The sequence below is a fragment of the Miniopterus schreibersii genome (assembly GCF_964146895.1).
Source record: "Miniopterus schreibersii genome assembly, chromosome: 11".
NCBI lineage: Eukaryota > Metazoa > Chordata > Mammalia > Chiroptera > Miniopteridae > Miniopterus > Miniopterus schreibersii.
The window spans coordinates 9,897,511-9,921,315 of NC_138111.1; the positions used below are offsets into that span (position 1 = coordinate 9,897,511).

Here is a 23,805-nt window from a genome sequence, read left to right on the forward strand (position 1 = left end):
AGAGGTGTTTTTACTGGGAATTTGCTGTCTTCCTCGCTCTCATCTCAGAAGCTGGTGGCTGAGGTCAGCATGCACAGCTTAAAGAGCCCAAAGTCAGTTCTGTGCCCTATGCTGGGACCAAGGGCAAGTCCTTTCCTGGTCTTTAAGGAGGTCCCATTAGAGCAGTAGTCCTCATATTTTTGTTTCATTGGGAAACATACGTCAAAGGAATCTCACCCACAACTTTATGTCCCTTGGCTGAAAGACGGGGCCAGAGCCTTCCCCACTCTTGTTTGCTCAATAACTTACTTCAAACACTGGGTGGATCAAATCCAGTCCACAGACCAATTGGCAACTTTTTTGGTTGCAGTGACTTCTGAGGTTCTGTGGCTTTGAGACCACAGCTCATGACCCTGTCCTCACTGCCTGACACTCGGGAAGGTGTCTGAGAGCTTCCCTGCCTCAAAACCTGGGTCAAATCCAAATCCAAATCCTTCTAGATGGCACCCAAGGGCCCTTATGCCATGCTTCCCCAAACCACCAATCCAACTCCCCACAGCAGCCCTCAGTCCACAGTTCATGGGCCTGCTGCTAAGGATACCTTATCCTTCTGCCCATCTAAATGCCAGCCCCAGTTCAGGGTCCACTTCAGAGCCCTCCCTGGCTGTTGGCACAGAACATAATGTTCATGTGCCCATCTATGTGCTTTCACCTGTGGTATCCCCTGTGCTTGGCACTGGCTAGGGCACAGAGGTGTCCAGTAAATACCAAGTAGAGAGGTGTGTGAAGAGGGGAGAGGCAGGAAGAGACATGGAATTAAAAAAACCCAAACTACTTCTTCAATCTCCAGTAATTTTCCCCACATTTACACTCCTGCCACCTTGGGCCCCGGTCCATTTCCTATGCTGTCTTACCCCACGCTAACCCCCTATGACTGAGGTGTCCTTCAAGACTGACATCCTTTAGGCTACCTTCCCTATTCTTCAAGGATCTCCATTGCACTATGTCTCATGTGACATGGATCCCTTTCTACTTGCAACCTAGTGGCCAAGCCAATGGGCTTTGGAGTCAGACATGCCTAAATTGGAACCTTGGCTCCCTCATATTCTAGCTGTCCCTCAGGCAGGCAACTTAGCCTCTGAATCCCTTTCAGAGTGGAAGTCACACTATTTATGCCCACTAGGTAGCTGTGAGGGTTCTATATGCATATAAGGGACTAGCGGAGTATCTAACCTATGGGGGGGGAAATCAAGTTTCTTTTCAACTGTGATTATGGTGTTCCTTGTCTAAAATCTGTTTAGACTGTGTGGTCCTAGAAGACATGTCCTTATGCACAGCTTAGCAACCCAATTTTCTTTTTTATATTTTTTTTATTGATTTTTTTTTTTTTAAGTCCTCACCCGAGTATATTTTTTCCATTGCTTTTCAGAGCATGGAAGGGAGAGAGAGAAATATCGATGTGAGAGACACATCGATTGGCTGCCTCTGGCACTCACCCTGACTGGGCCCAGGGAAAGAGCCTGCAACCGAGGTGTGTGCCCTTGGTAGTAATCAAACCTGGGACCCTTCAGTCCGCAGGCCGATGTTCTAACTACTGAGCCAAACCGGCCAGGGCAGCACCAATTTTCAAATTAAACACCTCTGACCTCAGGCTTTGGGGCCTGGGGGGAGCTGTAGGGGCTTCAGGGCCTGAACAAGGGACCCTAGGACCTCTACGTCAATCCTAGGGGTTTCTCCTTTTTTGCATATTGGGCTTCCACATAAGATCTCCCATGACAAAAGGACCAGGCTACTAAAACAAAGTTTCAAAGTACCTGGTTTTGAAGCTAGTTGGGCCCTCAGTGAATCTTGTTGGAGGTGAGGGGGACTTGTGGAGAAGGGACACAGGCGCGATGAATGAACCATCTGAGACCAGGAGCTGGTTAGTGGGGGCAGAGCTGAAAGCCTCACACTTGTGGCTTCATAGTCAGAATGCATTATGGAGGCTGCAGGGAGGGGATGAAGGCCAGATCTTGGAAAGGAAAGGCCTCCCTGTCTGAAATGTTTGTTGGGCCCAGCCACATCCCTCACCAGACTCACAGCCCTTTGGGTGAGCCCACCAGGCGGTCAAGGGCAGGCAGGAGATGGGGCAGTGAGGTTAGGATATATTCTTGGGGTACAGAATCTTTGATCACAGGGTCCAAAGGCCCTGGGCCAACTGCTAGAAAGCTGTGCATGCCTACAGCCCGTGCCCCTTTATAGTCATTGTGGTAACTGTCCCCAATATGGGCTGCCACTGCTGGTTCTACATGAGCAAGCCGCAAGGCCTCATGGAAGATGCGAGGGTCTGGCTTGCACCAGCCAGTAGCCTCAGAGGTCAGCACAAAGTCGAAATGTTCCCGCAGACCAAGACCCACCAGGATGCCCTCTAGTCGCTGGTCAAAGTTGGAAACCACTGCCAGCCTCAGACCCCGTTTTCGGCACCCCTTCAGGGTGTCCTCAGCTCCCTCCAACACCTGCCAGGTGCAGGGGCTGCTGAAGTCCTTGTACAGCTGGTCAGCGATAGGGGTCACAGCCTGGGCATCCCAAGCACCTGCCAGGTAGAAGGTCTGCAGGACCACATCCTGCCACCACTGGCGGGAGGTGAAGCCATGGCTCAGGCCATAGTTGGGGAAGCTGTGGCTCTGAGCCCTGAACACCTGCTTGAAGGCTTGTTCCAGGGCCGTGGCTTCCACTTCCAGCCCATGGGCCCGGGCCCTGGAGGCATATTCCTCTCCCACCGGGTGGCGGAGCCGGAGCAGTGTGTCCTTCACATCCCACGTCAACAGCCGTATCTGTAGCCGGTGAGCCATGGGTCTGCAGGAGGGGGCCAAGTCCACCCCAGGTCCACTGTAGGTTCCAAGGGCTGAGGAAAACCACGCTGGACAAGACACACCTCTGCAACCTAACAGTCGTCTCTTTCTGGGCCTCGTCGTCAGAATTTCTGGTACTTGGGTAATGTCTTCACAGCAGAAGATCCTGTGAATGAGATGGCAAGTAAATGGAAGCTCAGGCTTTAGAGTTATACAGACTGGGTTGAAATTCTGGTGCTGACAACTCTGTGTGACCCTGGGAGTATCACTCTCTGAAGCTCTGTCTCCTTGTGCATAAGAGCACAAGGACCCAACCTCACAAGATTGTTGGACTAAATGAGATTATCTGTTCTCTGCACAACAAATTTCTGAGCACTGATTATGTGCTAGATGCTGGGACCAGTACAGGGTTCCAGCCCTCATGCCATTTACAGGCATTAAATAATAGGGGATACAGATAAGTATTAGACAAAGAACTACGCAAACACTTAAGCTTCATGAATGCAGCATGAACCATGAGGTTATAAATCTATAGAACTGACCTGGTCTTTGTCAGGGAACCTTCTAGGCAAGTGAAGTTTCAGTGAGGATCTGAAAAATGACTATGCAGGAAAGAGAGGTGATTAAGTGTTCCTAGCACTGGAAACAGCAAGTGCAAAGGTCCTGAGACAGGGCAAGGAGTCTGGTTCTTGGGGTAGACAGAGGCCACCCTAAGCTCAGGCAGGGCTTTGTAGGTCAAGGTAACGAAACAATTGCTATTCCTATTGTTAGCAATGCCAAAGGCAGACGGGTCCTTACAGACCATCTGACTAAACCCATGGCTGTTCAGCAGGAAAGACTGAGCCAGAGAGGGGGAGATACTTACCTAAGATCATAGTGAGTCTGCAGCATAGCTAGGACTAGAACCCAAAACGTCCCCCTAGGTCCCCTCTCTGCCCATTGGAAAGATGCCCCCCCCCTACACACACACTCTGGCCAGTGCTCCCTTCCACTGCTTAGACATATTTGAATTTGTTTAAATCTCTTTTTAGCAAACCTGTACAGCATAGGACAAAAAGCAGAACAGAGCAGCCTAGTCCTACCTGTCTCTAAGCCTCTCCAAGCCCCTGCTTCACCTTTTTTTAAAAAAAGGTTTCATTGATTTTAGAAAGGAAGGGAGAGGGGGCCGGGCACCTCGATCGTGCCCCTGAGACTGGGAATGGAACCAGCGACCTTTCGGTGCATGGGACCACGCTCAACCGAGCCACACCGGCCAGGGCGCCCAAGCTGTATCTTTAACGGAGGTAATAACATCTGCCTGGTGGAGAGCCGTGAAAGAATAAGTGCCTCAATGCACAGGAAACACATTCCTCAGCCGGCCCTCCACAGGCTGGATGCGGCTCCTTCCCCCAGCCAGAGCCGATTCAGGCTTCCTGCTGAATCCCGAGGGTCAGCGCCGAGGGCGCAGCCACGAGCTTGCGAGGAAGGGCCGGGTGGCGAACCTGGGAAACGTCTTACAGGGAGCTGGCCAAGAAAACGAGTTTAAGTCTGTCTGGAACTTCGGGAGACCCACCCAAAGACCCCTCTCATTTTGCAGGTGGGGAGATGAAGGCCCAGCGAGGGGCGGAACTCGCCCAAAGTCACGCAGGGAGCCACGGGCGCAGCCAAGGCGAGAACAAGACTCTGGCTCCCGACCCACAGCCGGAGCTGGGGACTCGGCCACAGACGGGAGCGGCTCACCCTCCGTCCCCACCTCCGGGGCGCGGTGGCGGCGACGTCCGGGCCTGCCCGCCGTTAGAGCGAAACCTCCGCCGCTGCGGTCGGCGGCGTGACCCGGGGTGGGAGGGCCTCAGGGCGGCGGGGCGCGCTGCGGCCCCAATCGGGGCCCTTCCGGCTCCGCGCGCTCCGCCCGCTGGGAGCGCGACGCCGGGACAGGACTCACCTGCCTCGGGGGGCAGCGGGTCAGGTAGGAAACCGCAGGCGCCCGCGGGCTGGGGAGCGGCGACAGGTGACTCTGCGCGGCGCCCCGCCCCCCGGCTCCCGCCCCGCCGGCCCCGCCCCTCGGCTCCCTCCCCGCCGGCCCCGCCCCTCCTTGGCTCCTCCCCCTCCTTCCCCCATTCCTGCCCCCCTCCCGCCGCGCTCTCCGCACCTTCACCTCCCTCCACCCGGCGTCCTCTGTCACCCGCCCACACCGTGCTCCTAGGTCCTCTCTCCGCCCCTTCGAAAGATGCGCCACACGCACCCTTCAGGTCCCCATCTCGCGTCCTTCCGCCCCCCCACCCCGCGCCTCACTGTCCCCCTGCACCCTCTCCGCCTCTCTGCGCGCTCCTCCCCGCCGACTCCCTCGCTTCCCCACTTTCTGCGCTCTCTCCGCGCCCCCTCTCCCTCTCCCAGCCCCTCCGCCTCCCTCGGGTCCGGACGCTCCTGGGGGGGCTCAGGCTGGCTTGGGAAGCGGGGGGTTTGGGTCCGGGCCAGGCCTGCTGAGTGCCATGTGGACTTGGGGAAAGGCAGTGCTTCCCTGTGGTCCGAGTCCCCAGTCAGCACCAGGACGGAATTGCTTTCGGCTGGAAACTTGTCGCTAACTTGACAGTTTGCTGACAGAGTCCTCTGCAGTAACCTAGCTGCTTTTTTTTTTTAATGAAAGGAAAAAAAGTGTTCATGCACATCTTTAAAATGCTTAAAAATACAAAGTGTACAAAGTAAAAGTACTCACTGAGCATCTATCTGCTGCTCTATGTCTGACCTTGTCCTTCACTGAGGATACAGTGGAAACAAGGCAGAGTTCCTGTCTTCATGGAACATGGGTGAGGCAGACAAAAATCAAATAAATAAACAATATTTCAGATAGTGATGAGTGCTATGGAGGCAATAAAAACTGGTTCGGTGGAGGAGGGGGGTGTCTTTGGATGAGATGGTTAGGGGAGGAGAAAAGACCCTAATAGCAGGCAGGTGAAGATTAAAGGACATGTAAGGGGCTGGCAAGTGCAAAGATATTGGGCCCCAACCTGCTTGTGAGCCAGGGAAGTAGCCTCTGGGGCGGGGGAGGGGGTGAGAAGGCAGCCTCCCTGCTCCTCTCACTCCCCAAGGGCTGCTGTAGTGGCAGTTTTGGTTATTTTTCTTTTATTTATCTATTTATTGGATTTATTGGGGTGACATTGGTTAATAAAATTATATAGGGTTCAGGTATACAATTCTACAATACATCCTCTGTATACTGTATTGTGTGTTTGCCACTCCAAGTCAAGTCTCCTAGACATTTTTCTAGGAGCACAAGCATGCATATAATTTTCTTTCTTCCTTTCTCCCCTGCCCCTCTTTTCTCCACCCCCTCTCTTTTTTTCTTCCTTTTTTTTTTTTTTTTTTTTTTTACAAAACTCCTCCTGTATTCCACGGGTGGCTGTCGTGCACTTTATTCAGAAGCGTCTCACCCTCACTGGGCTCGGGCCTGGGAGGGAATACAAAGTGGGGACTCACAGGCCTCGGCCTCAAGGGAGAGCCTGACTCCCGGGAACTCACCAGCAAAACTTGTGTCACAAGCATGATTCTCAGAAAGGGGCAGTGGGAAGGGTGATGGGATTTCGCAGAATCAACAATGTCTGAGGTTGTCTACTTTTCAGGGTCACCTGAAACCCAACCCCTTAGGTTCTTCTCCCAGCTCTGACCCTCTGTGAGCCCTCCATTAAATTATTTTCCTCTCTGGGCCTGAACCTCACAATATGCAAAATGGGAGGACTGGACAAAATAACTTCCAACTGAAATTCAGGTTAGCTTATAAGTTATTTTCTAAGATAATTAACTCTGCCCCTCGAACCTGTTTCTCCATATATAAATAGAGCGTACATCAGGATCAAATGAGAACACATGGAAAAGCTCTTTAAGTGGATGATTCTTTTCTGTTGAGCCATTGAGCTTCCTGAGCCGTTTAAGGGTTTTGTTTGGTTGCATAACTATTTCAGCCCAGGGCACCCATTACATAAGGGAGGCATTTCCATTATAACCCATGTGAATGTGCTCCTGAGATCTTGTTTATTCATCTGTCCTCTAGGTTCTGCCTTTCTCTAGCTAGGTTTTTTTAAAAAATATGTTTTTATTGATTTCAGAGAGAGGAAGGGACGGGGAGAGAGAGAAACATCAATGATGACAGAGAATCATTGATCGGCTGCCTTCTGCATGCTCCCCACTGGGGATCGAGCCTGCAACCCGGGCATGTGCCCTAACCGGGAATAGAACCTCGATCGCCTGGATCGTAGTTCGATGCTCAACCGCTGAGCCACGCCAGCTGGGCTTGAGTTAACTTTTTCAACAGAGAAAAAGGAGACCTGTGTGTCACAGGAAAGCCAAGGTCCCTGCTATTCTGAAACAAGCTTCTGATTGGCCAGTTCAAAAATGGGTACACTTAATGGGTTAGTGTCCTCCCTAAGTCAAATGATAGAACTCCTCAGAAGGTTCATCCCTTGATCTATCCTGTGTGTCCTGGCCTGGTGATAGCTCCTGGAGACACCTGTCATGCCACTACACTGGATGCTGGTTATTTCTCTTTCAGAAACAAGTTTCTTAGATAAAGTCTCTTTTCTTTGAGATTCTCATGCTGAAATCACTAAGTAAACCCAGCCTGGGTGCATCAGACATGCCTCTCTTTTTACTTTTAAATTTTCATCTCATTTTTGAAAGTTAACTTTTATTAAAATATATCACACACAGAGGAAAGGCACAAAGAAGTGTAAATGTCCTCAAATTTTTATAAATTGAACACACCTATGCAACAAGCACCCAGACCAAGTAAAAGAATATTTCCAGAACCCTAGAGTCCTGGTCCTCTTCTGGTTGCTTACCCTTCCAAAGGTTAACCACTATCCTGACTCCTAATTGCATATGTACATTTAGCCACACCTGACTTATTACAATCCAGCTATGAAAACCAATCATTTCCTTTTTTGCTATTGAATTTCATTTCTGTCACTTGCAACCAAGAGTACTCAGAACAGTACAGATTATGGGGTGCTGCAAGTCACAGGCCGTAATATGTGGAATTGGCAGAGTTCACATTGGGTATGGAGCAGGCCAGGATTCCTTTTTCTAGCTGGAAAATTGGTAGTAAACTGGCTGGTTAAAATGCCTGCTGCTTTTTGGGACCCTCAACCATATCACCACTGAGGTTATAATTTTAGAGATCTTGGTAAAGCAAAAAGAGGATGGTGGAACATGTTGGCTATTTGTTGTGACTTTCAGGAAGGTCCTACTGGAAACAGACAAGCTCCTGTCCAAGCTGGCACATCTGAGAGAGAAATAAGAAAATGTCTTGTGAACAGAGGCTCTTAATGCTCGCTAATCAGCTGTGATGCCTGGAAGCCTGAGAATTATATGCTATGTTGATTGTGAAAGCTGAGTTCTCTGTCCAAGGATAAAATTACTACTAGCAAGAGCAGGGTACACAGCAGGAGATGGGACTGTGGAAGAGCCAGATTCCTCCAAGACCACCCAAATCCCTCAAGCTGCCTGCCAGGCCATTACTGCCTTTGTAGGGAAAACATAGGGTGGCTGGAGGGGATACCAGGCTGGCACCCCAGGCAACAAGTCCTGACTCTAGAGGGCGCCACTCACATGGACCATGATGACGGAAGGCAATTTAGCCCCTTGGTCTGCCCCACTCTCGGAGCTCCTAATAGCACTGTTAGACCCATAATTTTGCCACTGTTTACCAGGCGGAGGTATGGCATAGTGGTTAAGTGTAGAAGCCTTGGAATTTGGCTATATGGGTTTCAAATTCCAGCTCTCCTGTTTTCAGTGATTGGGGTTCTAGGCCCAGTTCAGCCACAAACTTTTGAATGGCCTTGGTGAGCATATAAGTTTTCTAGTTTTCTCACTCAGATCCCAGCTAAATTTAGGATTTCTCCTCCATCCTGCTCCTCTTCCAAGCTTGCCCATCTCAGCATATGGCCCGCCAGCAGCTCAAGCCCAGTCCATCCTTCATATCTAATCTACCTCCTAAATCCATTTCACTCCCTATCCCATCACCACTCCAGTCCAGACCATAAAATTTGTCATCTGCACTTTGCTACACTGCTATCAAAATGCTTTTATAAAATGCAAACCAGAGTGAGTCATTCTCCTGCTTAAATGGTTTCAACTGGCTTTCCTTCCTCTTGGAATAGTTTTGTTGGGGGTGGCAGGAAAGGCACCATCTGTTACACAGGTGGGTTAGACCGGACCTGGGTTGAGCAACCTTGGTACTTGAGTTCTGGCTTGGAAAGAATTCAGAGCCAAGACTCAGACTATAAGTTATGAGAACATTTATTTAGAAAATCACAAAGGTAGAAGTAATTCATAGAAGAAATGGGCTCAGGAAACAAGTTATAGAGGCAAAGGAAGGGCCCTTGGAGCTTAGAAGTGAGTCAGGTCAAGGTGACCTCCCTGTGGGGTGGCGGAGGGAGAGGGGAAAGGCATGGGTGTGCTCCCAGGAGGAAGAGCATGCTGGGTCCTGTCCTGTGGGTTTTAAGGGTGGAGATTTTAGGAGAGGTCCCAGAGGAAGATCTCAATAGAATATTTGGCAGCTTTCTAGGTGTGTCCTTTCAGGGTTGGGATCTTCAATGATTGATTGGTTGGTGCCAGGGCAGGGGTCATTATTTAATGCAGCTGGTCCTGAGGTCAGCCAGTCAGTTGGTTTTGCTTGTCTGGTTTTGTTGCTTTTCTGGGCCTGGAGCTAAAATACAGCTGAGGCCTAGATGTTCTCTCTAGGGAGGGAAGGTCAGGGGGTTCAAACCACAAGACCAGTGAGTGATAATGCTAGGGGAGGAAAGGTCACCCTGGGGACGAGGTCTCACCTTACAGTTGTCCTTTGCTGGGTACCCAGGGCTTTGTGCCCTGGTGACCATCTATACCTGGCCCATCGGTCTTGCTCTGCTCATGTCTAACTGCCTGCGTTTGAAAAGGCTGATGTGGCTTTTGAGCCCCTGCATGGTTTGGCCCTGGTCTCTCTTCAGGCCACCTGTTCCTCCATCCTTCCCTGTGCTTCAGCCATACTAGCCTTATTTTCCCACTCATTCTAGCCCCAGGATCCCCTCTGCCTGGAATATTCTCCCCCAAACACATTTTAGCTTGGTTGTTCATCTTTCAGTGTTCTGGGGGGACCTGTGACAACCACCAGAGTTTGTGTTTGAATTTTGGAGCCTTTATTAGCTGGCCAGCGGCTACAGATCCAGCGTCTCACCCATGTGAGAGCCGAACTGCAGCCCTGACCCAGTTCTCTCAGTTTATGCTCAGTAACCACAAAGGCACTGTGGTAAAGGGGTTTCCAATAATTTGTCAGGCTGTTAGCTTTTGGTACAGGAAACAAGGGGGGACCTTTAGCAACACAAAAGGGACGATTTAAACGCAATGTCTTAACAATGAGTAATGGGGTTTTATGCTTGGCTGGAGCGTGACTGGTTTGTTCTTTCAATAAAAACTCAGGGGGGACGGTAATTATTGGGCTAGCTTGTCGGGCCTTGTCCTGTACAATAGGGATCTTGTTCTACCTTTACTGTTAGTTCCTTAGGTGTTCTTCTGGCCATGGTGGCAGAACATCAGGTCTAGGCTTAAATGTCAGTCCCTCAGGGAAGCATTTCCTGATCCTTCAAACCAGGTCAGTTCCTGTTCACCACCTTCATGGTACCTGTTACGATGTCACTGGTGACACATGTGCCTCCTGGTTCTCCGGGAGACCCATTCCGCTTAATGTTGCCCGTGTGTGTGTGTATGTGTGGGGGGGCGGGGGGGTGTCTAGATACAGGGTTGTTTGCTTTTTGTGGACCGTTTGTTCCAAAGGGGCAGTGTCTACTGTCTTCTGTGCCTAGAACAGAGCCAGGCCCTGTATTTGATGGGCGATGAGTCTGGGATGGCCTTGAAGAACCTTCCTTTTCACACTCATCACTTTAACCAGAAATGATCTCAGGGGCCAGGAGACAGGCCAAGAAGCTAAGATGGTCAAAGGTTCTGGTCTGGTCTAAGCCCTGAGGCGATGAGGCAGTGCTGGCTCATTTCCGATGACTGCTAGACCCCTAGGTGGTAGATCAGGCTCTGGCTCCTGGCCAGGTGAAGCTTTGACTTCTCAAGCCCTGATTTTGGCTGGCCAGTTCCCTGTAGGCTAAGATCCCATCTTCAGTTAATTCTGCCACAGCTTGGGGAAGACTACTTAGAGTCGGAGGAGACTGGTCTGACTGCAGGAGCTGCTGAGATTTTATAATTCTAGATTTTAAAATGGGTTGTACTGCTTTACAGTCCAAATTAACTTACTATGGGCCTGGAGTTGAGATTCCCTGTCACTTTGCGGACGGGCAGGTGGACTTGCAAACAGGCCCCTCCTTAGTTGGGCCTTAACTTTTGCTAGGGGGAAACATTATGTTCTGTTGGTCTCAGAAGAAAACTGGAACCACTCATCCAGTTAAAACCCACGAGGGCATCCTTATTTCCTTCCGATGTCTCACCCTTGACACCCCCACCCCTACTCCCCCGCCCCCGGAATTAAAGCATCGGCAAAATCTGCTAGTTCTTTCTCTAAAATGTATCCTGAATACATCTACTTCCTCTTATCTCCACTGCCACCACTGTCATCCAGGCCACTACCATTGCTCCCTGGGGTCTGCGGCAGCCTTCTAACCAGGCTCTTTTTCTCATACCTTTCCATTTTCCCCACAGCAGCAGAATGTGGGAAACTGGACCATACGTAACAGGTTAAGATCCTTTAGTTGTCTTTGTATCACAGGCAAAATATGATCCAAGCTTCCTAAAAGGTGCAGGAATCTACCTTTGTCACCTCCATCCTGTCACCCATCCTCTCTGCACCTTGCTCCCAGCAGTGCTGCCAAGCTCCTCTCACTGCAGGATCTTTGCGCACTTGGTGTCACGCACAGCTGGTGTGCTTCCCTCTGCTCTCCTCAAGGACCCTTCCTTGTTCCTTGATCTCAGGGAGCGGCTCTCCCCCTACGCCCCCCGTCTGTCTCAGACCCTTTATTTCCTTCAAAGCACTTATGAGACGTTGTAACTGCTTTATTTGTCTGTTTGCTTGTTGTCTGTCTCTCCCATTGTCTCTGTCATGCAGAGAGACAAAGTTGAGGTCTGTCCAGCTAGATCCTCAGTACCCAGCATCGTGCCTGGCACAGAACACACGCTTTCAAAAAATATTTCTTTAATAAAAAGCCTTTTTGACGGTGGCATCTCCAACAGTCAGGAACTTTCTCTTTGCGTCTGAATTTTGATCCCCAGGCAATATTTCTGCTCATTAATGAGTAATTCTTGTCTGGGTTTATGGCTCAGAGTAGAGCAGATCTCAGGCAGCCTGGCGACCACTGGCTGTGTGGGAATCGCCTTCCAGTGGAATCACAGCAAATCTCAACTTTGAACCCCGGAATGTCAATCTAGGCCTCAGTCCCACGCCTAAAAATGCAGCCAGAGGCCTTGGGCTTTCTAGAGCTCCTGAGGACCCAGGATCCAACTGCCTTCCTCTTCCCCTAATGCTCCAAGCCCCTCTCCCAGGCCCCAAGAACTGGTGCCCATGACTCCTGGGAGCTTTCAAGCTGACGCCACACCAGAGGAAGGAGCTAGAGTGGTAGAGGCGGCCTCAGGGTTGACCCAGGGGAGGGTGGTGAAGCTTGGCGGAGCCCATGAAGACGTGGCTGAGAGTGGTAAGGTTTGGCATGCTGACAGAAACCACCTGGAACTGCTGGGCACCTGCCGGTGTGTGAGCAGGAAGAGGGCACCAGGGCACAGTTCTAAAAGCAGCATTTACTTTGGTTTTCACTTCTCCAAGGCCCCGGGACCTTTGTAAAGTCCTAGTTCTTGGGTCTTGCACACACTCTCCATCACTCCTTCAGCCACTGCAATAGCTGAGGTGTGTAGTAAGTGATGATGATGTCGGCACCTTTGTAAGAGAGAAATGGGAAACGGGAGGGGTGAGCATCAGTTCTGAGCACACCTCCTGGGAGAAGAGGGCTGGGGGGAAGAAGGCTGCTATGAAGAGGCACAGTTGGTGGGTGACACAACATAAGCCTGAGCCCAGCTCTGGTGAATTCTAGCTCTGTAAGTTGTGCGACTGTGGACAAGTCATTTTCTCTTCCTGGGCCTTAGTTTGCCAATGTATAAAAGGCACAGTGGGGAAATAGATAAGCTGTAAGTTCCCTTCCCACACTGTGTGCCATACCAACAAAACCAGCTCCCATTCATGGAGTGATAAGCATATGCAAGTTACACATATTACCTCATTTAATCCACATGACCACCATGCACCAGGTATCTTATCCCAATTATATACAGGGCACTGAGGTTGGGAGAAGTGGCTAGGCCAAGGTCTCACAACCAAAAAATAAGAGGGCTCTGCTTTCTTCACTGTCCCATGTTCTGTTTCACAGTTTCATGTCTCTTCCTCTCAGCCTGTGTCTGTTTAGATCACTGGTATTTCTGGGCCTAAGACTACAGGCTGTTTCATGACTTCATTTCCCTCTCTGGGCAAGGTGCCTATTAGTTCGTGTGACACAGGTCAAAAACCCCACCCCTGCCTGCTCACCAGCTCTGCGGAAGGCGGTCATGACCTCCAGTACAGCAGCCTTGAGATCAAACGCTCCAGCCTGGGCTCCATGCCACAGCATAGCAAACTCTCCAGAAACGTGGTACACGGCAAGCGGGAGCTCCGGGTGCTGCAGAGAAGCATCAGTAGGCAGAAGTGGAGGGTGGGTGTGCCCCTGAGAGTATCCCTTGTTTCCTCCCCAACCTTTGACCACCTTGAGCCCCATGCCCCAAGTCACTGCTGCTGGCAGCCCGGCCCATTCTCAAACTGTTAGAGCAGAGCTGTTCAAATGCTTCTGCCCACTGGTGGTTCCTGGGTAGGGGCAGGGAGGGGAAGCTTCCTGTCCAGGGGGCAGATGGCTTCCAACTCTGAGATTCTGCAGTCCCTCAATCGAAGGTCCCAGAGCCTGTGGACACACTCTCACCTCCCTGAGCGCCCCCTGTCTCTGTCTCTGCTCACCTTGTCCTTCACCTCCCGCACAATGTCCAGGTAGGGCATTCCTGGCTTCACCATAATCATGTCGGCTCCTTCCCGGACATCCCGGTCCTAGGGATGAGGCATGGTGTGGGCAGTGCCCGGGAGGCGCAGGGAGAGGGGGGCAGGCTGGCTGGGGCTCAAGCTCTGGTCACTCACCACTGCTCGGAGGGCCAGGCCTCGTGCTCCGGGTGGAAGCTGGTAGCAGCGGCGGTCTCCAAAAGCTGGGCTTGACTGAGCCGCGTCCCTGGAAAGCAGAGGCATCAGGGTGGGCTCCAGCTTTGGGTAACGGGTCAGGGATTTAACCACAGTCCCTTGCCCACCCCCACTTACCGGAAAGGTCCGTAGAAACAGGAAGCAAATTTGGCACTATAGCTCATCACCGATACCTGTGGAGAGACAATGGGGGCTGAGGCTCAGCCAGCGCTTTCCAGATGTCCCAGGGTCACGGGGCAGGGAAAGGACCCAGGCTGAGTAGAATGCCTGTGTTCTAGCCCCACCGGAGCTCTGGGCCTTAATGTCCCCATCTTAGGAGCAGAGGTTGAGACAGATCCCAAAGGCCTTGGACAGTGCCGTCCTCAGTTCTGTGATTCTTGGCAGATGTGGGGGCAGGGCTCTCTCCTCACCTCCCCACATCCCTCCCCACACTCCGTGCCCCTACCCTGTTGCCAAGTCCATGTGCCATCAGAGCCTCCTTGATGGCTTCCACGCGTCCATCCATCATGTCCGACGGAGCTACTACCTGACATCCTGAGGGACAGAGAGTGGTCCTTAGAACTCCGGGACCCTCCTGTCTCCTCTGCCACCTCCCCAACCCAGAGGTCCTCACCCCTGCTGGTGGCTCTCACCTGCCTTGGCATAGGCCAGAGCCACCTCTGCCAGCCGCTGGCGGCTCTCCTCGGCCTGGAAAGATCCATTCTCGCTCAGAAGCCCTGCGGGTCAGATGGCCGGGTTTTAGGGAGCAGCCTTGGCTCTGGCCTGTGGGGAGAACTGGGCAGTGGGAGTACAGGTGGGAACAGGGCCGGTGGAGGGAAGGAGCTCACCGCAGTGACCATGGGAGGTGTAGGGGCACAGACAGACGTCACAGGCCACCAGCAGGCCTGGAAAGGTCTTGCGCAACAGACAAATGGCCTCAACAGTGGGGGAGTCCTCGGAGTCAGCTGCAGAGCCCCGCTCATCCTAGTGGCAGAGGAAGGACAAAGCAGTGTGTCTGTCACATGAAGCCTGTGGGAGGCACAACGGTCCTCACAGAGGGCAGCCCCGGCCCTCTCCTTTTATCACCATCACAGCCTCTGGACGAGAAGGCACAGTGAGGACTGTCCCCATTTTGCAGAGGGGACTGATTTGCCTAGTCAGGGTGTCATAACCCTACTTAGCTTCTTGACCCTACATGGGTTCTGTCTTAGTAACAGGGGCCATGTCCATTCACCTGTGGTCCCAGGGCCAGCACAAGGCCTGAGTGAGGGTGTGGTCAGTGTGGAACCTCAGCTCCCCTTCACTCAACCTCCCTTCCCCTCTCCTCTCACACCTCCTCTGGTTCCTCACCTTGGGAACTTTGCTGGGAACACCAAAGACCAGGACGCAGCGCAGGCCCTTTTCCACCAGGGGCCTCAGCATCTCTTCTAGCCGGTTCACGCCATACCTGCGTGGAGGTGGGGTGGAGGGGCTAAGTGAAGCAGGGCCCAGGCCAGGGTCCTCCCCACCCTGCAACACTGTGCCTCTGTTAAGAGCAAAGTTGCACATGATACCAGGAGGGCTCAAGCCCCACAGTACAGTGGGGCAGGAACATACCCACCAAACAGATGGGAAAGCTGGGGCCCCAAGTGGCAGAGCTATGGGATTCGGCTGAGGAAGGCCCCTCCAAGGTCCTTTCACTGAACTCCCACTTGGATCAAGCTCTCCTCTCCAAGACTCTGCTATGATGCTCTGGTGATGGGTAGCCCATTACTTTACGAGGCTGCCTCTTCTGCTGTGGAACTTTGACCCTGACAAAACCCTTCTCTCTACTGGGCTGAAGTCAGACTCTCCAATCTTCTACCTCCTGGGTCTGCTTCTGCTTCCTGGCACCTCCCCTTGTAAAATCTCTTCTTCCATCGTCCCCCCGCCCTCCCCACCATGTCTCCTACCTGGCCACTCCTGGAAGGCTGGCGATAGGCTGCACATCATCAGGAACATCCCTGCAAGAGTGGGGGTGGGCTATGGATTGGTGGCTGTGGAAAGGGCCAGTGGTGAAGGGGTAACTGGGGGGGATGATTGGGGAGCTGGGAAGGAACGTGGCAGTGGAGATGGCGGGAGGAGGACAGGGCCCAGTGTCTGGTTCCCCTGCCCAGCCAAGCCCAGGGCCTGAAATAACAGGAACGACAAGAATAACAGTGACGACAAGAGCAACTGTACTAAAAGACAAACCCTCACAGGAAGCAGTCAAGTGGTTAAGAACTTGGACTCTGAAGTCAGAAGGTCCTTACTTGCCATCACAGTCACATACTGACTGGGTGACCTTGGCCAAACTGTACTACCTCTTTGAGCCTCAGGCCCTTCCTAGGTGGATTCACTCGTTCATTCATATAACAAATATTTTTGAGCACTTACTACGTGCCAGGTACTATTCTAGGCCCTGGCAGTATAACAGTGAACGAAACAGACCAAAATCCCTGCCCTCGTGGCGATGACAATCTAGGGGTAGTACCTAGGGGTAGGCCATACCTTCCGCATACGGATGTTGTCAGGACTGAAAGATAACAGAAGCAGATGCTTAGCATAGTACGTGATACACAGTGAGTACTCAATAAAGGTCAGCTGTTGCTGTTATTAATAATCATGACTGCCACCTCTTACGTGTACATAGCACTTGACAATCCACAGAATACCTTCCCAGCTCCTGTCATTGCAAAAGCTCAGGATGGCAGGTAAGGGTTACTCTTATTTTCCAAATGGGAAAATCGAGTTCTTTTCAAGATTTGTTTTGTTCTTAAGACAGTTGTCCTTAACCCAGCAGGCCACTTCCTAAGCCTTGAGCTCCAAGCTGGCAGCTCCCTTTACCACCCGCAACAGACGCCAGCTCCGGTCACAAACACACCCACCCACCCACCCCACAAACCCTTCGGATCAAACACCCGGGTCATTCTGGGGACTCACGTGACAAAGATGGGGTAGATGAGGTTGGAGGCACTGAGGGTGGTGGCAGCTGCCTGCCAGGTCCGAAGCAGTGGGTGGAAGTAGCCGCTGTGCAGAACAGACTGGGGCTGCATGGTGCGCAGTGAGGGCTCCTGGGTATCTGCTGGGTTCTCAGCTATGTGGGGGCAATGGGAGGAACATGACGCATGGTCCCTGTCCCCAGGAGGTGGTCATAGACCCCCAAATCTTCTGGATTCCTGCCTCTCCTGCTCTCTACCCCAGTGTTCCTCCAAGTGTGGCTTACCAATCCCCGCTGGTCCATAAGATAAGTAGAGAAATGAAAGTAGGCCTTAAGAAACTTTCATAGCAATTTGAACCTAATAATATACAATTTGGGTTCCTATTTATATGGTCTCTCTTTTTTCTAGTAATTCATTTTTATTTTATTAAAGAATCAATTTGGGCTGGATTGGAAATTAGTATGAGGAGCACTGATCTAGCCAACATTTAAACGTTGTTTAGTCCATGAAAAATGTCCACGTACTTGGCAGAAATTTTAGGTAAACCAAAGGAGAAAAATTCCCTGTAATTCTACCTCTAGAGAAAAGCACAGTAAACCCCTTCGTACATGGACTTGTTGGGCAGGACTCACACTAAGAGGATTAAATAGCACCGTGCTCAACAGACACAAGACCCTGTAGAGTGGCCACTGATGTCTTTTCCAGCCCTAGAGCCTCCTGCTACTCCTCAAGCACAAGCCACACTTGGCCAGCTTCTGGCTCTGCTCACCCTGTTCCCTTTATCTAGACCGTTTGTGCTCTCTCCACAACTTCCCCTGCCCCAAATTTACCTGGTTCTCCACAAGGCACTCCCTCCTTCCCTCGCCCACTACAGCTTCTCTTCTTGCCCAGATCACATACTCTCTTATATAACAGGTCTTTGTGGACCTATCTTATCTTGTCCCAGTAGACAGAGCTTCGGCAGGGTAGGGTCCATAGTGAGTTCATTTTGCCTTCCCCATACACTCTGCCACACAGTAAATATCAATTACATGAAATACCAGGTAATATGTCCTAAATGCCAAATAAGGGATGTAAGAAGGAAGCTGGGGCATTATCATTTGTTTCTTGAGCATCTACTGTGTGCCAGGCCACACTGGGCATTTGCACACATGATTTCTTATCGAGTTGGCACTAGTCCTGGGAGGTAGGGCTGACTGGGTGCATCTCAGAGAAGTGAAGCCTAATCTAAAATAACTATGAGTTCCAATGTGAGTTTGGAGGGCAGAGGCTTGTTGAAAGAAGATAAGGACTTGAACTTGCTTTTGCAGGATGAGTGGGTTCGGCTAGTCAGAGGACAGGGGAGAACATTCCCTCAGGCAGGGAAGATAAGAGTAAAGGTGGGGAAGGAGGGATGGCTATGGACTGTTCTCAGGAACTAAGGAGGCAATCAAGCCATGTGTGTATGGAGGGGAGGGGACAAGAGGGGGCCAGATGGAGGACAGGGAAGGTTTCTGGCCAGGGGGTGGAGGAGTGGCCTGGTCAGAGCCTGGCTTTAGGAAGAAAATGCTTACAGCCTGAGCACAGCAGATTGGAAGCAGAGGAGCACAGAGGCTGTGGGTCAGAGGGGCAGAGAAGGAAGGGCCATCATAAGGCGGCCAAGAGGGAGTCTCTTGGGGTGGACGCTCTGAGCGTCTCTGACCTGGAGGGCAGTGGAGACAGGGACAAGGCAGGGAGAGGGAAGGAGGAACAGACTTTGGAGATGAGGCGGAGAGCTCCGTTTTAGACACTTCCTTTTGGAGGTGTGTACAGATATTGATGCGAACAAAACTGAGTTCATCTTTGCGTCCCTGCTTTTGTTTTTCTATGCTGAGAACTCTGACCTAACTAGTCTCAGCCAGCACCAAAGCCTCACAGTTAATGATTAGCTGTGTCCCGTAAGCTCGCCCAATGTATTCATAAAGGTTTCTGTCAGTAAATGACCATAATCGTATAGCCACTGAGATAAATACCAAACTAGGTGTTGGCATTAATTCTAAGCAATAATTATCCTAAGACCACCAGGAAATATGGTTCCTGGCTCATTGCATTCTTTGTCCCTTTGTCTTGTCAATAAAAGGCTTATTGTAGCAACTGTCTAGCAGCGGACACTAATCCGCTCTGAGCCTCTGACAAGAGGCTGGGTCATCTCTTCTGCTCTGACCCAATGTTCCTGTAAGTTAATTACCCTATAATAAATTTTGTTATAGTCAATAAACTTGCCTGCTTCATGTTTCAGTCTTAAGACACTTTTACAGATTGGTGGTCAAGGTACCTCCACTCTGCTTTCAGACAAGGTGCCTGGGGGAACACTCAGTAGCCAAGTAAGGGGGGGGAGCCAAGAGCCACTTATCTCTCCTTGTGTGAATGGGACCTCAAGGCCCAGTGAGAGGCAGGGACTTATCCAAGGTTCCACACTCCCTGGGCCTGGGGAGTCCTTTACTACACTGATGGTGCCTTTCTTCCAGTCTCTCAGGCCCCGTTTATCTGTTCCTTCTTCCTGTAAGGGTTGGGGTTATCAGGAGCCACATAGGGACCCATCCTACCACCCCACCCTTGAGTCAGCCGTATCATCTGACACAGGAGCAAGCCAGGCCTCCCCCAAAATGTCCCAACCTCCAAATGAGCAACCATTCAGCAGTTGCAAAGTCCTGAGTGCCCATTTTGTGCAAGATTTTGCTCTCAAGTCTGTCAGAGATTAGCCTAGCTCAGAGAGGTTAAGTCACTTGCCCAAGACTACACAGCTAGTTAGTAACTGAGCCAGAATTTGAATTTGTTCTAGACAATGAGTGCAGGGTGTTATCTACTAGTCCTGGTAAACATTTGATTCAGTAGGTACCTCTCTGCCTCTCCTATCTTTGCTTTGGTGGCTGGAGAGATGAGAAACCAAGAGAAAAATATAGAGTGTATGTTATGTGCTGGGCACTGGACTGGGTACTTTATATACAGTGTATATATTATCTCATTTAATTGCAGAGGATTTTGCTTTTAGTGATAAAGGAATGGAGGCTCAGAGAGGTTAAGTGACTTGCTCAATGTCATTCTGGAATCAAATCAGATTCTGAAGCTAGGTCTGTGCATGTCCCTGATTCACTTCTCAGGTAGTAACCTTTGTAGCAGACTCCCAGCTTCTGGAATCCAAAGATGCATTCCACTGGCCTCAATCTTGCTTCTACTTTAGAAGGCTGAGGGAGCAAATGTCTTCTGTTTATCAAAAGTGACAGGGCAGGGCTGCCTAGGAGCTTTACAGCCCATGTTTCACCCCATGGAGACTGGGGGTTGGGGGTGGGGGACAAGGGAGGAGGGTGAGAGTGGTGAGGGGGAGGCCTCACTAGGGCAGTTTTAAACTTTAATCTGTTTGTGTGTTTTTTAATTGTAGGGTTCACAGAAATTTGAGAAATGGGTGTAATACAAAAATTAAGTTGAAAATCACCAATCCTGTTTCTCTTACATTCTGATGTGGAAAATCGGGTGCAGAGAGGCAAAAGGACTTGTCTGACAAAACACAGAGAGTTGGGTAAAGAGTTGGGCTTGACCATGGGATCTCCTGGATTCTAGTCCAGTGCCACTACCTACATCACACATGGTCATTCTGTTACAACAGGCACTGAATCAATATCTGTGGAGTAGAAAAACACTCCTGAGCAACAGAGCTGAATCTCTGTTTGCAGAGCCAAAGCCAGGAGGAGGTTTGGCTTTGCACAAAGTCCCACAAAGTTTGGGAGATTTTCATACACTTGGGAAAGCACTTCTCCCAAATCAAGGGAGATTGCAAGCCATTGCTTAAATCCTGTCACACCTCACTGAAGTCAAGGGCAAGTCACCATGGGATGCAGCACCTATGCTCAGCCACATTAGAACAGGTTAGCTTAGCTGGAAGGCAGGATAGGATGGTGCAGGAAAAAAAACATACTTCAAGGTCAAAGAACACCAGGTCTGGTCTGTGCTCTATGTATGACTGAAAGGTTGCTGGCCTTTCAGATTCTTCATTTTGTGGTTTATCAAATGGGAGTTATTTCAACTGGCAAAGCTTCAGAGATTTGAGATAGTGAAGAGGTACGTGCCTAGCTGCACAGTAAACATGTAGCTACTTTCATATTAGGAACAGAACTGAGCTGAAACTAGATCTTCTGAGGTGACATCATAGCCATGACCTCTGCACCACACCCAGAAGGGAGAACTTTCACTCAAACCTGTGTGGACTACAGGGTCTTCCAAGACATCTGAGGTGGGGGCATCCCTGCCTTCCAGCAGCCCATGTGGGAGAGAGGAAATACTTACCACACAGATGCTACAATAGAGGGGTGGAACAAGTGCTGTGGGAGGAACCTATGTTCTGTGGGAGTCAAGGAGGGCTTCATGGAAGAGGGGACATTGAAGGATAAGTAGCTTTTCAGACTGATTGTGAAGGTGTCTCCTTCCGTAGAAGGCAACTTCCCCAAACTGGGAGTAAGCTAAGTTGGGCCCTGAGAGCTGCTACCAGGAGGGGCTGAGAAAGAGCTGCAGGGTCTGAACCCGCCCCCTGTTGTGCTCAGCTGAGGATTCCAGAGATTATGGTCTTGGCACAGAGGGTTGGGAGCTGCTGCCAGCTCTGGCAGGCTCTGCCACTAGCTGGAGACGAGGCAGTCAGGAAGGCCAGCTAGGTAGAAGGTGGCCAGGGCTGAAAAATCCAAAGCCCCAAAGAGGCCCAAAACAGCAGCTGTTAGGCAGTTCTGAAAATGGGACGGACTTGGTTATTCAACTCACATTTCCTGAATATCTACTCTAGGCCTGTCCCAGTACTATATACAGGAATTGAAGAGAAGAATGAGATCTGGGCCTTGACCTTGAGCTTTGAAGAGCCCAGTTTCCTCTGGGCTTAGCTATTTGAAGCTATGAGGAAAACCTGCCGGGTCCACAGACTCCTAAAACATCTTGACTAAGAGGGTCCTTAAAGCTTGTTGATCATATCATCGAAATGATGGTGAAACTGGGCTCAAAGGACAGACACAGACCCAAGACAACGTAGGGGGTCAGTGGCAGATCTAGGGCTAGAATTCAGGTTTTCAGCAGCCCAGTTCTCAGTGCCCACTGTTACTCCTTGATACTTTAAGTACAGGTTTCAAAGCCCACAGCAGAGGTGGGCTGCAGAGAGCTCTGGGTGAAGGGGGTGGGAGAGAGCAGCACACCGATGACTCTGGACCTGTCTACAGCTGGCAGCACTATGGTCCAGTGTGGGATTTTGGAGTCTGGACACATGCGTTCAAATCCTGGTTGTCACTTTGCAGCTGTGTGACTTCAGCTTCCTCAACTGCTAAATGAGGACCTGAACCGCCCTCAACGAACTGTTGTAAAGAATGGGCCGATGCATGTAACGTACGTACAGACAAGCCTAGCACGAAACTGTTATTATTTCCACTCCTCTTGCACAATGTCCCTCCCACATCGGAGTTGATACCTCGGGCTCTGCACTTACAGAGGCTGCTCACCCAGCGGTGTCCAAGGGAGTAAACCGCACAGAGGAGACGCGGAGACCGGCCACGGGCCCTCTAGGGCTACGGCCCCGCGGAGACCCCAGCCCCGGCTGCAGCAGGACCATCTGCCTCCAAGAGCCCAAACACCGGCCCCACCGGACGGACCCCGGCCGCACTGCCAGCGCTTCAGGCGCGCAGCACGACCTGGGTCTGGGGACGCGGGGCTCTCGGTGCCACAGCTTCGGCCCCCAAGTCCGCCATCTCCCCGAGTCTGGCCCCCCGCGTACGTACCTTCCGAGAGCGGCGAGTCTGCACGGCACCCACGCACTCGAACCTCTCCCGGCACACTCGGGGGCGGGGCTGCTTCCAGGAAACAGCGTCTGCCCTCACCCCGCCCCCACCAGCGTGCAGGCCACACCCTCTGGGGGCAATTCGCCGGAGGGCTGGTCAGCTCCAGCCCGGGCCTCGCACAGGCCCGTCAGTCTCGAGGCCTGGCCAATCAGGTGTGGCGAGGGGCTGCTGAGCCCGCCCCGCCCGCGCGGGACCAGCGCCTGGGCGGGGACAGGCCGGGCCCGCCTGCCAGCAGGACCGCGGAGCGGAGGCGCGGGGACTCTGCGCGTGAACCGTCCTCGGAAGCGGTTACGGCCCCGAGGGTCTCTGTACAGTCCTCCGCTTCCCAGTTTGGAGCATGCTTGGCGCTAGTTAATTATTTGTTGAAAGAATAATTGGACGTCAAGGACATTAAAACGACACCGTAATGCCCAACACAGCGTAATAGCTAAGTTCACTTTTGCGGACTGAGCATTTTAAAGTTGTTGAGTTCGGCACAGTCTGCCTTCTAAGTTTTAAGAGAAAATTTATTCCAGCGTTAATTGCCGAAGGCCTACTCTGTGCCACGGTGTGGGAGATGTGGTTTGAATGACGCGGGCACGTTAGGCATTAGACCTGATGAGTAGTGGGAGATCTGACCAAAGGCCTGTGGGGGTTGGGACAGAGTATGTGCAGGGGCGGGAGGAATTTAGTGAGGCTTTTGGGACTTGGATGAGCTGGTAGGATTGGGGGACTGAAGTGGGGGTCGGGATCAGTACCCTAGCAAAGGAATGCTTTTTGAAAGGCGAATCAGGAATTATCGTGGAGGATGCCAGTCAATTATACTACTTAAAACCGGTTTTATACCTCTTTATATTGCAAGTTAAAGAGGTAGAGAGGCTTAATGCTAAGGAAATATGACACTGCTTAGTTCCCAGCTACTAGAGTTCTGATCTGTGTTCAAATAAAGTAGAAAAGAATGAAGAAATAAAATGGTCACTGTAGTCAAGCTGCTAAATTATTAAAATCAAGTAGGCTGCGACATAAGGAAATGATCCTCTTCTTGCTTTAACTAGCCTGGGAACTTAAAC

General features: G+C 51.3%; 2 protein-coding genes across 8 annotated transcripts; both read right to left on the reverse strand.

Annotated features, from left to right (window-relative positions):
* Positions 1–1,369: 1,369 nt before the first annotated feature.
* HDHD3 (haloacid dehalogenase like hydrolase domain containing 3) lies at positions 1,370–4,826 on the reverse strand. Of its 5 annotated transcripts, none has more exons than XM_081151539.1 (3): positions 4,732–4,820; positions 3,353–3,412; positions 1,370–2,976 (listed from the first exon to the last, which is right to left on the reverse strand). In XM_081151539.1, the coding sequence occupies exon 3, from the start codon at positions 2,808–2,810 to the stop codon at positions 2,055–2,057; it is 756 nt and encodes a 251-aa protein (XP_081007665.1). In that variant the 5' UTR covers positions 2,811–2,976; positions 3,353–3,412; positions 4,732–4,820; the 3' UTR covers positions 1,370–2,054. The 5 variants fall into 5 exon arrangements, with proteins under 5 accessions (XP_081007665.1, XP_081007666.1, XP_081007664.1 ...); XM_081151540.1 differs by lacking the exon at positions 4,732–4,820 and adding an exon at positions 4,530–4,617; XM_081151538.1 differs by lacking the exon at positions 3,353–3,412 and having other exon boundaries at positions 4,732–4,826.
* A 4,236-nt stretch (positions 4,827–9,062) lies between these two features.
* Positions 9,063–22,767, reverse strand: ALAD (aminolevulinate dehydratase). 3 transcript variants are annotated; one of them, XM_081152316.1, is made up of 12 exons: positions 22,697–22,767; positions 16,936–17,089; positions 15,927–15,977; positions 15,346–15,442; positions 14,844–14,979; positions 14,649–14,732; positions 14,462–14,550; positions 14,134–14,189; positions 13,960–14,047; positions 13,786–13,872; positions 13,327–13,456; positions 9,063–12,684 (listed from the first exon to the last, which is right to left on the reverse strand). In XM_081152316.1, exons 2-12 carry the CDS (start codon positions 17,046–17,048, stop codon positions 12,626–12,628), a joined length of 990 nt encoding a protein of 329 aa, XP_081008442.1. In that variant the 5' UTR covers positions 17,049–17,089; positions 22,697–22,767; the 3' UTR covers positions 9,063–12,625. The 3 variants fall into 3 exon arrangements, with proteins under 3 accessions (XP_081008442.1, XP_081008443.1, XP_081008444.1); XM_081152317.1 differs by having other exon boundaries at positions 12,529–12,684; positions 22,408–22,710; XM_081152318.1 differs by lacking the exon at positions 22,697–22,767 and adding an exon at positions 21,146–21,192 and having other exon boundaries at positions 12,529–12,684.
* Positions 22,768–23,805: the final 1,038 nt, after the last annotated feature.

Coding starts and splice junctions, on each gene's coding strand:
- HDHD3 (XM_081151537.1), bottom strand. CDS start 3,857: ATGCTGTACAGGTTTGCTAAAAAGAGATTTAAACAAATTCAAATATGT. Junction 2,977..3,675: donor CAGACTCACTATGATCTTAG/GTAAGTATCTCC, acceptor TCTCATTCACAG/GATCTTCTGCTGTGAAGACA.
- ALAD (XM_081152316.1), bottom strand. CDS start 17,048: ATGCAGCCCCAGTCTGTTCTGCACAGCGGCTACTTCCACCCACTGCTT. Junction 14,551..14,648: donor TCTGGCCTATGCCAAGGCAG/GTGAGAGCCACC, acceptor TCTGTCCCTCAG/GATGTCAGGTAGTAGCTCCG. Junction 14,048..14,133: donor TGTTTCTACGGACCTTTCCG/GTAAGTGGGGGT, acceptor TCTGCTTTCCAG/GGACGCGGCTCAGTCAAGCC.